Source organism: Coregonus lavaretus (assembly GCF_964263955.1).
Source record: "Coregonus lavaretus genome assembly, contig: HAP1_SCAFFOLD_187, whole genome shotgun sequence".
NCBI lineage: Eukaryota > Metazoa > Chordata > Actinopteri > Salmoniformes > Salmonidae > Coregonus > Coregonus lavaretus.
Window position 1 is genome coordinate 232,390 of NW_028159222.1, and position 15,111 is coordinate 247,500.

The 15,111-nt window shown below is 48.1% G+C and overlaps 1 protein-coding gene across 1 annotated transcript in view; it reads right to left on the minus strand.

Annotated features, from left to right (window-relative positions):
* The window catches only part of trpc1 (transient receptor potential cation channel, subfamily C, member 1), a 61,654-nt gene that overhangs the window by 40,118 nt on the left and 6,425 nt on the right, over nt 1-15,111 (minus strand). Inside the window, exons 3-7 of the mRNA XM_084197428.1 lie at nt 13,823-13,924; nt 12,948-13,150; nt 10,577-10,708; nt 8,884-9,079; nt 5,183-5,519 (exon numbers count right to left, since the gene is read on the minus strand). Of these exons, the coding sequence (XP_084053554.1) occupies nt 5,183-5,519; nt 8,884-9,079; nt 10,577-10,708; nt 12,948-13,150; nt 13,823-13,924 (970 nt within the window). The remainder of the gene's footprint in view (nt 1-5,182; nt 5,520-8,883; nt 9,080-10,576; nt 10,709-12,947; nt 13,151-13,822; nt 13,925-15,111) is intronic.

Sequence of the window (15,111 nt, forward strand, 5' to 3'; positions counted from 1 at the left end):
TGGGCCTACTAACTACACAGATAGGGTGGTGTAGAGAGGACCAGTTAGGCCTGGGCCTACTAACTACACAGATAGGGTGGTGTAGAGAGGACCAGTTAGGCCTGGGCCTACTGACTACACAGATAGGGTGGTGTAGAGAGGACCAGTTAGGCCTGGGCCTACTAACTACACAGATAGTGTGGTGTAGAGAGGACCAGTTAGGCCTGGGCCTACTAACTACACAGAAAGGGTGGTGTAGAGAGGACCAGTTAGGTCTGGGCCTACTAACTACACATATAGGGTGGTATAGAGAGGACCAGTTAGGCCTGGGCCTACTAACTACACAGATAGGGTGGTGTAGAGAGGACCAGTTAGGTCTGGGCCTACTAACTACACAGATAGGGTGGTATAGAGAGGACCAGTTAGGTCTGGGCCTACTAACTACACAGATAGGGTGGTGTAGAGAGGAGCAGTTAGGCCTGGGCCTACTAACTACACAGATAGGGTGGTGTAGAGAGGACCAGTTAGGCCTGGGCCTACTAACTACACAGATAGGGTGGTGTAGAGAGGACCAGTTAGGTCTAGGCCTACTAACTACACAGATAGGGTGGTATAGAGAGGACCAGTTAGGTCTGGGCCTACTAACTACACAGATAGGGTGGTGTAGAGAGGACCAGTTAGGTCTGGACCTACTAACTACACAGATAGGGTGGTGTAGAGAGGACCAGTTAGGCCTGGGCCTACTAACTACACAGATAGGGTGGTGTAGAGAGGACCAGTTAGGCCTGGGCCTACTAACTACACAGATAGGGTGGTATAGAGAGGACCAGTTAGGTCTGGGCCTACTAACTACACAGATAGGGTGGTGTAGAGAGGACCAGTTAGGCCTGGGCCTACTAACTACACAGATAGGGTGGTGTAGAGAGGACCAGTTAGGCCTGGGCCTACTAACTACACAGATAGGGTGGTGTAGAGAGGACCAGTTAGGTCTGGGCCTACTAACTACACAGATAGGGTGGTGTAGAGAGGACCAGTTAGGCCTGGGCCTACTAACTACACAGATAGGGTGGTATAGAGAGGACCAGTTAGGCCTGGGCCTACTAACTACACAGATAGGGTGGTGTAGAGAGGACCAGTTAGGCCTGGGCCTACTAACTACACAGATAGGGTGGTGTAGAGAGGACCAGTTAGGCCTGGGCCTACTAACTACACAGATAGGGTGGTGTAGAGAGGACCAGTTAGGCCTGGGCCTACTAACTACACAGATAGGGTGGTGTAGAGAGGACCAGTTAGGCCTGGGCCTACTAACTACACAGATAGGGTGGTGTAGAGAGGACCAGTTAGGCCTGGGCCTACTAACTACACAGATAGGGTGGTGTAGAGAGGACCAGTTAGGTCTGGGCCTACTAACTACACAGATAGGGTGGTGTAGAGAGGACCAGTTAGGCCTGGGCCTACTAACTACACAGATAGGGTGGTGTAGAGAGGACCAGTTAGGCCTGGGCCTACTAACTACACAGATAGGGTGGTATAGAGAGGACCAGTTAGGCCTGGGCCTACTAACTACACAGATAGGGTGGTATAGAGAGGACCAGTTAGGTCTGGGCCTACTAACAAAACAGCTAGGGTGGTGTAGAGAGGACCAGTTAGGTCTGGGCCTACTAACTACACAGATAGGGTGGTATAGAGAGGACCAGTTAGGCCTGGGCCTACTAACTACACAGATAGGGTGGTATAGAGAGGACCAGTTAGGCCTGGGCCTACTAACTACACAGATAGGGTGGTATAGAGAGGACCAGTTAGGCCTGGGCCTACTAACTACACAGATAGGGTGGTATAGAGAGGACCAGTTAGGTCTGGGCCTACTAACTACACAGATAGGGTGGTGTAGAGAGGACCAGTTAGGTCTGGGCCTACTAACTACACAGATAGGGTGGTGTAGAGAGGACCAGTTAGGCCTGGGCCTACTAACTACACAGATAGGGTGGTATAGAGAGGACCAGTTAGGTCTGGGCCTACTAACTACACAGATAGGGTGGTATAGAGAGGACCAGTTAGGCCTGGGCCTACTAACTACACAGATAGGGTGGTATAGAGAGGACCAGTTAGGCCTGGGCCTACTAACTACACAGATAGGGTGGTATAGAGAGGACCAGTTAGGCCTGGGCCTACTAACTACACAGATAGGGTGGTATAGAGAGGACCAGTTAGGCCTGGGCCTACTAACTACACAGATAGGGTGGTATAGAGAGGACCAGTTAGGCCTGGGCCTACTAACTACACAGATAGGGTGGTGTAGAGAGGACCAGTTAGGTCTGGGCCTACTAACTACACAGATAGGGTGGTGTAGAGAGGACCAGTTAGGTCTGGGCCTACTAACTACACAGATAGGGTGGTGTAGAGAGGACCAGTTAGGTCTGGGCCTACTAACTACACAGATAGGGTGGTGTAGAGAGGACCAGTTAGGCCTGGGCCTACTAACTACACAGATAGGGTGGTGTAGAGAGGACCAGTTAGGTCTGGGCCTACTAACTACACAGATAGGGTGGTGTAGAGAGGACCAGTTAGGTCTGGGCCTACTAACTACACAGATAGGGTGGTGTAGAGAGGACCAGTTAGGCCTGGGCCTACTAACTACACAGATAGGGTGGTGTAGAGAGGACCAGTTAGGTCTGGGCCTACTAACTACACAGATAGGGTGGTGTAGAGAGGACCAGTTAGGTCTGGGCCTACTAACTACACAGATAGGGTGGTGTAGAGAGGACCAGTTAGGTCTGGGCCTACTAACTACACAGATAGGGTGGTGTAGAGGACCAGTTAGGCCTGGGCCTACTAACTACACAGATAGGGTGGTATAGAGAGGACCAGTTAGGCCTGGGCCTACTAACTACACAGATAGGGTGGTGTAGAGAGGACCAGTTAGGCCTGGGCCTACTAACTACACAGATAGGGTGGTATAGAGAGGACCAGTTAGGCCTGGGCCTACTAACTACACAGATAGGGTGGTATAGAGAGGACCAGTTAGGCCTGGGCCTACTAACTACACAGATAGGGTGGTGTAGAGAGGACCAGTTAGGCCTGGGCCTACTAACTACACAGATAGGGTAGTATAGAGAGGACCAGTTAGGCCTGGGCCTACTAACTACACAGATAGGGTGGTGTAGAGAGGACCAGTTAGGCCTGGGCCTACTAACTACACAGATAGGGTGGTATAGAGAGGACCAGTTAGACCTGGGCCTACTAACTACACAGATAGGGTGGTGTAGAGAGGACCAGTTAGGCCTGGGCCTACTAACTACACAGATAGGGTGGTATAGAGAGGACCAGTTAGGCCTGGGCCTACTAACTACACAGATAGGGTGGTATAGAGAGGACCAGTTAGGCCTGGGCCTACTAACTACACAGATAGGGTAGTATAGAGAGGACCAGTTAGGCCTGGGCCTACTAACTACACAGATAGGGTGGTATAGAGAGGACCAGTTAGGCCTGGGCCTACTAACTACACAGATAGGGTGGTATAGAGAGGACCAGTTAGGTCTGGGCCTACTAACTACACAGATAGGGTGGTGTAGAGAGGACCAGTTAGGCCTGGGCCTACTAACTACACAGATAGGGTGGTGTAGAGAGGACCAGTTAGGCCTGGGCCTACTAACTACACAGATAGGGTAGTATAGAGAGGACCAGTTAGGCCTGGGCCTACTAACTACACAGATAGGGTGGTATAGAGAGGACCAGTTAGGCCTGGGCCTACTAACTACACAGATAGGGTGGTATAGAGAGGACCAGTTAGGCCTGGGCCTACTAACTACACAGATAGGGTAGTATAGAGAGGACCAGTTAGGTCTGGGCCTACTAACTACACAGATAGGGTAGTATAGAGAGGACCAGTTAGGCCTGGGCCTACTAACTACACAGATAGGGTGGTGTAGAGAGGACCAGTTAGGTCTGGGCCTACTAACTACACAGATAGGGTGGTGTAGAGAGGACCAGTTAGGTCTGGGCCTACTAACTACACAGATAGGGTGGTGTAGAGAGGACCAGTTAGGCCTGGGCCTACTAACTACACAGATAGGGTGGTATAGAGAGGACCAGTTAGGCCTGGGCCTACTAACTACACAGATAGGGTGGTGTAGAGAGGACCAGTTAGGCCTGGGCCTACTAACTACACAGATAGGGTGGTGTAGAGAGGACCAGTTAGGTCTGGGCCTACTAACTACACAGATAGGGTGGTGTAGAGAGGACCAGTTAGGTCTGGGCCTACTAACTACACAGATAGGGTGGTGTAGAGAGGACCAGTTAGGCCTGGGCCTACTAACTACACAGCTACATGTCTATTCTAATCTGATCTGGTCTATGCTAATCAATGCATTGCCTTGCTATTCTCCACTATTTCATTTGATTCATCTGTTGTTGATTAACCAAAGACAGTGAAACTAAACTCTATCTTCACACAGGAAGGGCTTGACATAATACAGGAAGTTATACTGTAGTCTGGCGTATCCAATGAGAAGTCAGGACGTCCTGCTTGCTGAACTCCAACACGAGGTTTGGCCTTTTTCTTATTTATTTTTTCGGGAATTGAGCCAATGGTGTTATTTAAGTGAACTCTCACCCGTGCCCCAGGCTAGCAGGTAACACCGTTGCCTGCAGCATATAAACGTTACCCCTCATCTATGTCTGTCACAATCAAATTAAAATATATATTTTAAAAATGTGATGTCTCAACTATGATCCAGAGTATGAGCAGGTTGTCGATCATCTCCAGTGAGAGGAGAGGAGGGGTGGGGAGAGGAGGAGAGGGGAGAAGAGAGGAGGGGAGAGGAGGAGAGGGGAGGGGAGGGGAGGGGAGGAGAGGGGAGGGGAGAGGAGGAGAGGGGGAGAGGGGAGGAGAGGGGAAGAGAGGGGAGAGGAGGAGAGGGGAGCAGAGGAGAGGGGAGCGGAGGAGAGTGGAGGGGAGGGGAGAAGAGGGTAGAGGAGGAGAGGGGAGGGGAGAGGAGGGGAGAGGAGGAGAGGGGAGGGGAGGAGGAGAGGAGGGGAGAGGAGGAGATGGGAGAGGAGGTGAGGAGAGAAGAGAGGAGAGGAGAGGAGAGGAGAGGAGAGGAGAGGAGAGGAGAGGAGAGGAGAGGAGAGGAGAGGAGAGGAGAGGAGAGGAGAGGAGAGGAGAGGAGAGGAGAGGAGAGGAGAGGAGAGAGGGATGTCTCACCTATGATCCAGAGTATGAGTAGATAGTCGATCATCTCCAAGGCGGGGCCCATGGTGTTCTTCTTGCCCTCGTTGTACACCAGAGAGTAGAGGTTGAGGAGCAGGAGGAAGGTGAAGTAGGAAGCACTGTGGATGATGAACTTAACGAAGGGCGTGTGGATGATCTGGCCCACGCGGGAACGCGGCACCACCAGATAGCACAGAGAGAGCAGCGGCCACAGCACTGCCACACTCAGCACCGTGGCCATCTTCAGACACGTGTGTTTACGCCGGTAGCTGGCTGTCTCGCCGAACCAGACGGTGTTAAGGAATTGCTGGCAGTTGGACTGGGCCACGAACTGGAGGTGGAGGAGGAGGGTGAGAGTGAGGGGAGGTGAGGGGAGGGGAATAGGGGGAATGGGAGGAGGAGGTGGAGGAGGAGGAGGGTGAGGGGAAGAGGAGGAGGAGGGTGAGGGGAGGATGTGAGGGGAGGACGAGGAGGGTGAGGGTAGGAGGAGGAGGTGAGAGGAGGAGGAGGAGGGTGAGGGGATGAGATGAGGGGAGGAGGAGGTGGAGGAGGGTGAGGGGAGGAGGAGGGGGAGGGGAGGAGGAGGTTGAGGAGTAGAGTGAGAGGAGGAGGAGGGGAGGGGAGGAGGAGGTGAGGGAAGGATGAGGGGGAGGGGAAGTGAGGGGAGGAGGAGGAGGGTGAGGGGATGAGGTGAGGGGAGGAGGAGGTGGTGGAGGGTGATGGGGAGGGCGAGGGGAGGAGGAGGTGAGGGGAGGAGGAGTAGAGTGAGAGGAGGAGGAGGTGGTGGAGGATGGTGAGGGGAGGAGGTGAAGGAGGGTGAGGGGAGGAGGAGGTAGTGTCATGGAGGGACAGTAGGAAGTGCCACAGAAGAATGATACGGATGGAGATGGAGGAGACAACAGGGAAACAAAGATAGAAGAAGTAATGGGTTATTCAGAATGGGCATTCATTATAGAATACGATACATGCACATGACCGTCAATTTGCTTGTTTATCACGTGTCTTGCCTTGGATTAGTTGGCTGTGGACAGCTGAGCCCTCCCATCTTTATGGTTGGTTCCCAGTCATTACAAGCAGTACTAATGTCATATACTCTGTGACCACATCCCACCACCAATACAAAACACAAACAGTGTCTGCATTTATCAAACACATATTTGATCAGGGTTATGAAGAGTGAGACAGTGGTTATGGATCTGATGCACAGGTTATATTCTGAACAAAAATATAAATGCAACATGTAAAATGTTGGCCCCATTTTTCATGAGCTGAAATAAAAGATCCCAAAAAGCTTATTTCTCTCAAACAAACATTTGTTTACATCCCTATTAGTGAGCATTTCTCCTTTGCCAAGATAATCCATCCACCTGACAGGTGTGGCATATCAATAAGCTGATTAAACAGCATGATCATTACACATGTGCACCTTGTGCTGGGGACAATAAAAGGCCACTCTAAAATGTGCAGTTTTGTCACACAACACAATGCCACAGATGTCTCAAGTTTTGAGGAAGCGTGCAATTGGGATGCTGACTGCAGGAATGTTCACTAGAGCTGTTGCCAGAGAATTGAAGGTTAATTTATCGATCATCAGCCGCCTCCAACATTGTTTTTGAGAATTTGGCAGCACATCCAACCGGCCTCACAACCGGCAGACCACGTGTAACCACGCCAGCCCAGGACCTCCACATCCTGCTTCTTCACCTGCGGTATTGTCTGAGGAGGGGGATGGGGGGTGCTGAGGAGTATTTCTGTCTGTATTAAAGCCCCTTTGTGTGGAAAAACTCTTTCTGATTGTCTGGGCCTGGCTCCAAAGTGGGTGGACCTATGCCCTCCCAGGCCCACCCATGGCTGTGCCCCTGCCCAGTCATGTGAAATCCATAGATTAGGGCCTGATGAATTTATTTAAATAAACAGATTTCCTTCTATGAACTGTAACTCGGTAAAAACGTAGTAAAAACATTGAAATTGTTGCATGTTTGCGTTTATATTTTTGTTCAGTAGAAGAAACAGTGCCCCAAATGGCATCCTATCCCCTTATATAGTGCACTACATATGTAAAGTAGTGCACTCTAAAGGGAATAGGGTACCATTTGGTAGAGCATGGCGCTTGTAACGCCAGGGTAGTGGGTTCGATCCCCGGGACCACCCATACCTAAAAATGTATGCACGCATGACTGTAAGTCGCTTTGGATAACAGCGTCTGCTAAATGGCATATTATATTATATTATATTGCAATAATTGGTTAGCTCTCTGACACGTCATTTCTCAATGTGAGACAGAACGGCAGCAGCATTGCTCTAGTCTCACTGTGATATATAACCCAAACACAACCTCCCAGTTATGAATAACAGATGAACTTCAAACATCCACCCTCATAACACGATGTCTCTGGTCTGCTCTGAGCTGGATGTAGCTTGGAGAGACCATAGCTTATTCAGGGTAATATTTCCCCAACAGACAAGTACAGGAATAACAGCTGTTGTGGTCTTCACAGTCTATGAATTATGATTATGATTCACTATAATCACCCTCTCTTCCCTAGCAGTCTGCTGTTGTTAGTGTACGCTACAATAAAACAGTCCAAACAGTTAATATGATATACAGTATGTTCTATGAATAAAGAAATATAAATGATCAATACCCTTAACGTACAATGGTAAGCACTGACCTCGCTAAAGGCATTACATCCACTAACCCTGATGCCATGCTATAAATCCAGTGCTTTCATCATAATGTCAACCATTTCCACCTATTCATTATGTTTTATAGCCTAACACTGTACACAAATACATTCTAGGGCAGGGGTGTCAAAGTCATTTAGCCCTGGGGGCCACAGTCTTTACCGTGGTTCAGAGGGCCACACAGCAAATTAGATATATTGCCCTGTGTGGCCCTCTGAAGCACCAAGATATCCCTGTGTGCGTAAAAAAGACTCTGATATGTTCTTTCTGGTTGTACAAAAAAATGAAAAAATGTTTTATGGCTAGTTAGCTTTAGTCTCAACTCTTTCTGGTTGTACTTGATGGCTAGTTAGCTTTAGTCTCAACTCTTACTGGTTGTACTTGATGGCTAAATAGTTTTAGCCTCAACTCTTTCTGGTTGTACTTGATGGCGAGTTCGTTTTAGCTTCAACACTTTCTGGTTGTACTTGATGGCTAGTTAGCTTTAGCCTCAACTATTTCTAGTTGTACTTGATGGCCAGTTAGTTTTAGCCTCAACTATTTCTGGTTGTACTTGATGGCTAATTAGTTTTAGCCTCAACTCTTTCTGGTTGTACTTGATGGCCAGTTAGTTTTATCCTCAACTCTTTCTGGTTGTACTTGATGGCGAGTTCGTTTTAGCTTCAACACGTTCTGGTTGTACTTGATGGCTAGTTAGCTTTAGCCTCAACTATTTCTAGTTGTACTTGATGGCCAGTTAGTTTTAGCCTCAACTCTTTCTGGTTGTACTTGATGGCTAGTTAGTTTTAGCCTCAACTCTTTCTGGTTGTACTTGATGGCTAGTTAGTTTTAGCGTCAACTCTTTCTGGTTGTACTTGATGGCTAGTTAGTTTTAGCCACAACTCTTTCTGGTTGTACTTGATGGCTAGTTAGTTTAAGCCTCACCTCTTTCTGGTTGTACTTGATGGCTAGTTAGTTTCAGCCTCACCTCTTTCTGGTTGTACTTGATGGCTAGTTAGTTTCAGCCTCACCTCTTTCTGGTTGTACTTGATGGCTAGTTTGAGTCGGCTGAGGTTGATGCGTTCCCCCATCAGGCCTCTCTTGTCCACCGTGCCTTCGTTGGCCGTGTGGTTGAGGATCACCTCCAGCTCTCTGGAGTTACGCGCCTGGGCCAGGAGGTCCTTAGCAAACATCTTACACTGCTTAGCCAACTTCTCATAGTCATTCCTGGAACCATGGAGAAGAGAGGAGATGGAGAAGAGGAGAGGAAATGAGAGGGGAAGAGAGGAAAGGAGAGGAGAGGGGGAAGAGGAGAGGAGTGGAGAGGAGAGTAGAGGAGAGGAGAGGGGGAAGAGGAGATGAGTGGAGAGGAGAGGAGAGGAGAGGAGAGGAGAGGAGAGGAGAGGAGAGGAGAGGAGAGGAGAGGAGAGGAGAGGAGAGGAGAGGAGAGGAGAGGAGAGGAGTGGGGGAAGAGTAGAGGAAAGGAGAGGGGGAGAAGAGAGGAGAGGAGAGGAGAGGAGAGGAGAGGAGAGGAGAGGAGAGGAGAGGAGAGGAGAGGAGAGGAGAGGAGAGGAGAGGAGAGGAGAGGAGAGGAGAGGGGGAAGAGGAAAGGAGAGGAAAGGAGAGGAGAGGAGAGGAGAGGAGAGGAGAGGAGAGGAGAGGAGAGGAGAGGAGAGGAAAGGAAAGGAAAGGAAAGGAAAGGAAAGGAAAGGAAAGGAAAGGAAAGGAAAGGAAAGGAAAGGGGAAGAGGAGAGGAGAGGAGAGGAAAGGAGAGGAGAGGAAAGGAGAGGAGAGGAGAGGAGAGGAAAGGGGGAAGAGGAGAGGAGAGGAAAGGAAAGGGGGAAGAGGAGAGGAGAGGAGAGGAGAGGAGAGGAGAGGAGAGGAAAGGAGAGGAGAGGAGAGGAGAGGAAAGGGGGAAGAGGAGAGGAGAGGAAAGGAAAGGGGGAAGAGGAGAGGAGAGGAGAGGAGAGGAGAGGAGAGGAGAGGAGAGGAGAGGAGAGGAGAGGAGAGGAGAGGAGAGGAGAGGAGAGGGGGAAGAGGAGAGGAGAGGAAAGGAGAGGAAAGGAGAGGAGAGGAGAGGAGAGGAGAGAGGGAAGAGGAGAGGGAAGGAGAGGAAAGGAGAGGGGGAAGAGGAGAGGAGAGGAGAGGGGGAAGAGGAGAGGAGAGGAAAGGAGAGGAAAGGAGAGGAGAGGAGAGGAGAGGAGAGAGGGAAGAGGAGAGGGAAGGAGAGGAAAGGAGAGGGGGAAGAGGAGAGGAAGATGAGGACGATAAGTGTGGGTGTCAAAGAGACACAGAGAATGATTAAAACAGCTAAAGTGATTACCATTCAATTTGATTTGATTTATTTAGCCAAGGTCAAGGCTGTTTGAGAAGGTTCGAATCCTAAGCAACCTGCATGCACATTGTTTGAAGTACAATACCAACATAGCTACTGTAATAGGTCGAAGCTGTGTGCTGGAAAACCTTGGTAGAGCATGGGTGGAGTAGGCATTGTGGTGCTCAGAGTAGTCTTTGTGTTTAATACCCATACAGCCTTTCATAAACCAGTCACAGAACAGAAACACAACGGACAAACCGTTGTAGAAGGCTATGGAAGAGGGCATTTGAATGTCCTGATAGAAGCTCTCACCTGAACACCACCACCAGGCTTTGAGGCTGTGTGTGTGTGTGTGTGTGTGTGTGTGTGTGTGTGTGTGTGTGTGTGTGTGTGTGTTTGTAGCGTACCTAAACTCCACCTCCACCAGGCTGAGCTCTCTGAGGTCAGCACTCAGCTCAAAGGCCCTAAGGATGGGGTCCTCCTCGGTCAGCATGATCAGAGATGGGCTGGCCAGGCACCTGTAGATGTCCAGACGAAACCTGGGGAGGGGTGGGGGAGGGAGGGAGGGAGGGAGGAAGGGAGGAGGAAGGTTGAGGTAGGAGAGAGAGAGAGAGAGAGAGAGAGAGAGAGAGAGAGAGAGGGAGAGAGAGAGAGACATACTAAGCAGACGAGAGTAACAAAACTGTGTCTAAAAGTTTGCAACAATTTACCTGTTGTTCCTTGTTCTGTATCTATTTCAAGTATGTCGTGATCTGTGTGTTGATTCAGAGTGTGGTGTGTCGTGATCTGTGTGTTGATTCAGAGTGTGGTGTGTCGTGATCTGTGTGTTGATTCAGAGTGTGGTGTGTCGTGATCTGTGTGTTGATTCAGAGTGTGGTGTGTCGTGATCTGTGTGTTGATTCAGAGTGTGGTGTGTCGTGATCTGTGTGTTGATTCAGAGTGTGGTGTGTTGTGATCTGTGTGTTGATTCAGAGTGTGGTGTGTCGTGATCTGTGTGTTGATTCAGAGTGTGGGGTGTCGTGATCTGTGTGTTGATTCAGAGTGTGGTGTGTCGTGATCTGTGTGTTGATTCAGAGTGTGGTGTGTCGTGATCTGTGTGTTGATTCAGAGTGTGGTGTGTCGTGATCTGTGTGTTGATTCAGAGTGTGGTGTGTTGTGATCTGTGTGTTGATTCAGAGGGTGGTGTGTCGTGATCTGTGTGTTGATTCAGAGTGTGGTGTGTCGTGATCTGTGTGTTGATTCAGAGTGTGGTGTGTCGTGATCTGTGTGTTGATTCAGAGTGTGGTGCGTCGTGATCTGTGTGTTGATTCAGAGTGTGGTGCGTCGTGATCTGTGTGTTGATTCAGAGTGTGGTGTGTCGTGATCTGTGTGTTGATTCAGAGTGTTGTGTGTCGTGATCTGTGTGTTGATTCAGAGTGTGGTGTGTCGTGATCTGTGTGTTGATTCAGAGTGTGGTGTGTCATGATCTGTGTGTTGATTCAGAGTGTGGTGTGTCGTAATCTGTGTGTTGATTCAGAGTGTGGTGTGTTGTGATCTGTGTGTTGATTCAGAGTGTGGTGTGTCGTGATCTGTGTGTTGATTCAGAGTGTGGAGTGTGAGAGGTCATACAGTTATATAGCATCAGTTCATGGTAACACTTCTAAACAGAATCCCAGAAGATCTCCCATTTGCCTCTAAGACAAGGGTGGTACAGTATGTTTCCTCCTATCTGTAAAAGACAAGTCATCCTGTTTATTTCATCTAGCGCTGGTCAGCGGAGTCTGTGGTTGTCATAAATGGCACCCTGTTCCCTATATTGGTTAGGAGTATTGACTGATGGTGTAGTGTGGTTGTAGTGTGGTTAGGAGTATTGACTGATGGTGTAGTGTGGTTGTAGTGTGGTTTGGAGTATTGACTGATGGTGTAGTGTGGTTGTAGTGTGGTTTGGAGTATTGACTGATGGTGTAGTGTGGTTGTAGTGTGGTTTGGAGTATTGACTGATGGTGTAGTGTGGTTGTAGTGTGGTTAGGAGTATTGACTGATGGTGTAGTGTGGTTGTAGTGTGGTTTGGAGTATTGACTGATGGTGTAGTGTGGTTGTAGTGTGGTTTGGAGTATTGACTGATGGTGTAGTGTGGTTGTAGTGTGGTTTGGAGTATTGACTGATGGTGTAGTGTGGTTGTAGTGTGGTTTGGAGTATTGACTGATGGTGTAGTGTGGTTGTAGTGTGGTTAGGAGTATTGACTGATGGTGTAGTGTGGTTGTAGTGTGGTTTGGAGTATTGACTGATGGTGTAGTGTGGTTGTAGTGTGGTTTGGAGTATTGACTGATGGTGTAGTGTGGTTGTAGTGTGGTTAGGAGTATTGACTGATGGTGTAGTGTGGTTGTAGTGTGGTTAGGAGTATTGACTGATGGAGTAGTGTGGTTGTAGTGTGGTTTGGAGTATTGACTGATGGTGTAGTGTGGTTGTAGTGTGGTTTGGAGTATTGACTGATGGTGTAGTGTGGTTGTAGTGTGGTTAGGAGTATTGACTGATGGTGTAGTGTGGTTGTAGTGTGGTTAGGAGTATTGACTGATGGAGTAGTGTGGTTGTAGTGTGGTTTGGAGTATTGACTGATGGTGTAGTGTGGTTGTAGTGTGGTTTGGAGTATTGACTGATGGTGTATTAATAAACTACTTGCCTGGTGAATATACCTTTCTACAGAGGAAATACCCCACACAGAGACCTTCCTAGCTGAAAAAAGTGTGTGTGTGTCTGTGTGTGCTCCCGTGCATGCGTGTGTGTTCTACAGGATGTTACCTGGAGTGTCGAAGGCTGTCCTTCTTGTTCTTGGCGTTACAGAGAGTACACTCACAGCCTACAGCGTGAGGCCTGGGCAGGGAGATATCCTGCTTCAGCAACATGGTCAGGATCTCATAGTTGTTCCTATGGGCCGCCAGGATCACTGGAGCCACATCCATGGTGGTGGAGTACTCTGTGTTCACACGACGCTGCATCAGTTTCTGACAGAGAGCGAGGAAATAAGAATATGCTTGTTGTTATTGATGCAGTCTTTAATGCGCTAAAAACATTCAGTTCTCCAATGAAGTAAAGTGTTTTCTGCTCTTCAATATCTTTTTGGACTATTGCATTATTGATGAAAATCTGAAACATGATCAGGATAAGGACAGGAGGTCATTTGGTTGGAGCAGGTAATTATTATCTTTATTGATTGGATAACATTATTTATTAGCAGTGTTTGACTTGGGCAGAAGCTCACCGGAGCTGAGTTCCGGAGCTGAGTTCCGGAGCTGAGTTCCGGCACCTCAAATGTTCTACCGCTTGAGCTCCTGTTCCTCTTATAGAATATTACTGTAGCTCAAAACTATTGTGGAGGTTCTGCTCAAAAATATAAACAGTACCGGCATGCAAAATGAGTACCGGCACCTATTTCAGTCCAAGTCAAGCACTGTTTATTATCATGTCGACATTTGTCATTCTTTGTATGTGGTGTGTACCGCGCAGTACACCGGAGGACTCATTGTAAGCATCATTGTAATGTTTGTTTAATGTGTCAATTGATCCTGTAAGGGATGGGTTGCCAACTGGCGATTTGACATGAAAATAAAAACAAATTATTCATTCATTCATTCATAAAAAAAGTAATACAATGGTGGAGAAGAGAACAGACTAACAGCGATGGAGGGCTTGGAGGACCTCCTGGGGCAATAGTTGAGGAGGATGTCCACAGCTCCCACCACCTCTGAGTCGATGGCCACTAACAGAGCATCTGTTGTCTGGAACAAACACAGACACAACACAGACAACACAGACACAACACAGACAACACAGACAACACAGACAACACAGACAACACAGACAACATAGTCAGGGTAGAAGATAGTTGTACAGGTTAGTGTCGTGTCACGTCTGCTGTTGGTGGCTTATTGCTGTCAATCAAAGAGTCCGCTTAGGCTGCACCGTGATTAGAGGCTTTTATTAATATCACACGATTACAGCATAAGTTACAGACCCGCGGTGTCTGGAGAAGCACCTTCCCAAATTAATCTGAATGCTTTCTGACTCCCCCTTCGTCTAGGTCCTACTTATAAACAATGGCAATAAATGGGTTGCTCCCTTTTTCGTCCAATCACCGGTCTCCCCTGGGGCGTCACCCTCCAACTGCTACATTCAAACTAAGATAAACAGTTTTTCTTTGTCCCTCAAGACTAGTCATAATCTTCATACACGACATTAGCTTCCAAAATGTCACTTAGAAGAAGGTGTTGTCAGTAAACTAGTAGGTGTTAGAAGGTGTTGTCAGTAAACTAGTAGGTGTTAGAAGGTGTTGTCAGTAAACTAGTAGGTGTTAGAAGGTGTTGTCAGTAAACTAGTAGGTGTTAGAAGGTGTTGTTAGTTAACTAGTAGGTGTTAGAAGGTGTTGTTAGTATACTCGTAGGTGTTAGAAGTTGTTGTCAGTAAACTAGTAGGTGTTAGAAGGTGTTGTCAGTAAACTAGTAGGTGTTAGAAGGTGTTGTTAGTAAACTAGTAGGTGTTAGAAGGTGTTGTCAGTAAACTAGTAGGTGTTAGAAGGTGTTGTCAGTAAACTAGTAGGTGTTAGAAGGTGTTGTCAGTAAACTAGTAGGTGTTAGAAGGTGTTGTCAGTAAACTAGTAGGTGTTAGAAGGTGTTGTCAGTAAACTAGTAGGTGTTAGAAGGTGTTGTCAGTAAACTAGTAGGTGTTAGAAGGTGTTGTCAGTAAACTAGTAGGTGTTAGAAGGTGTTGTCAGTAAACTAGCAGGTGTTAGAAGGTGTTGTCAGTAAACTAGTAGGTGTTAGAAGGTGTTGTTAGTTAACTAGTAGGTGTTAGAAGGTGTTGTCAGTAAACTAGTAGGTGTTAGAAGGTGTTGTTAGTAAACTAGTAGGTTTTAGAAGGTGCTGTTAGTAAACTAGTAGGTGTTAGAAGGTGTTGTTAGTAAACTAGA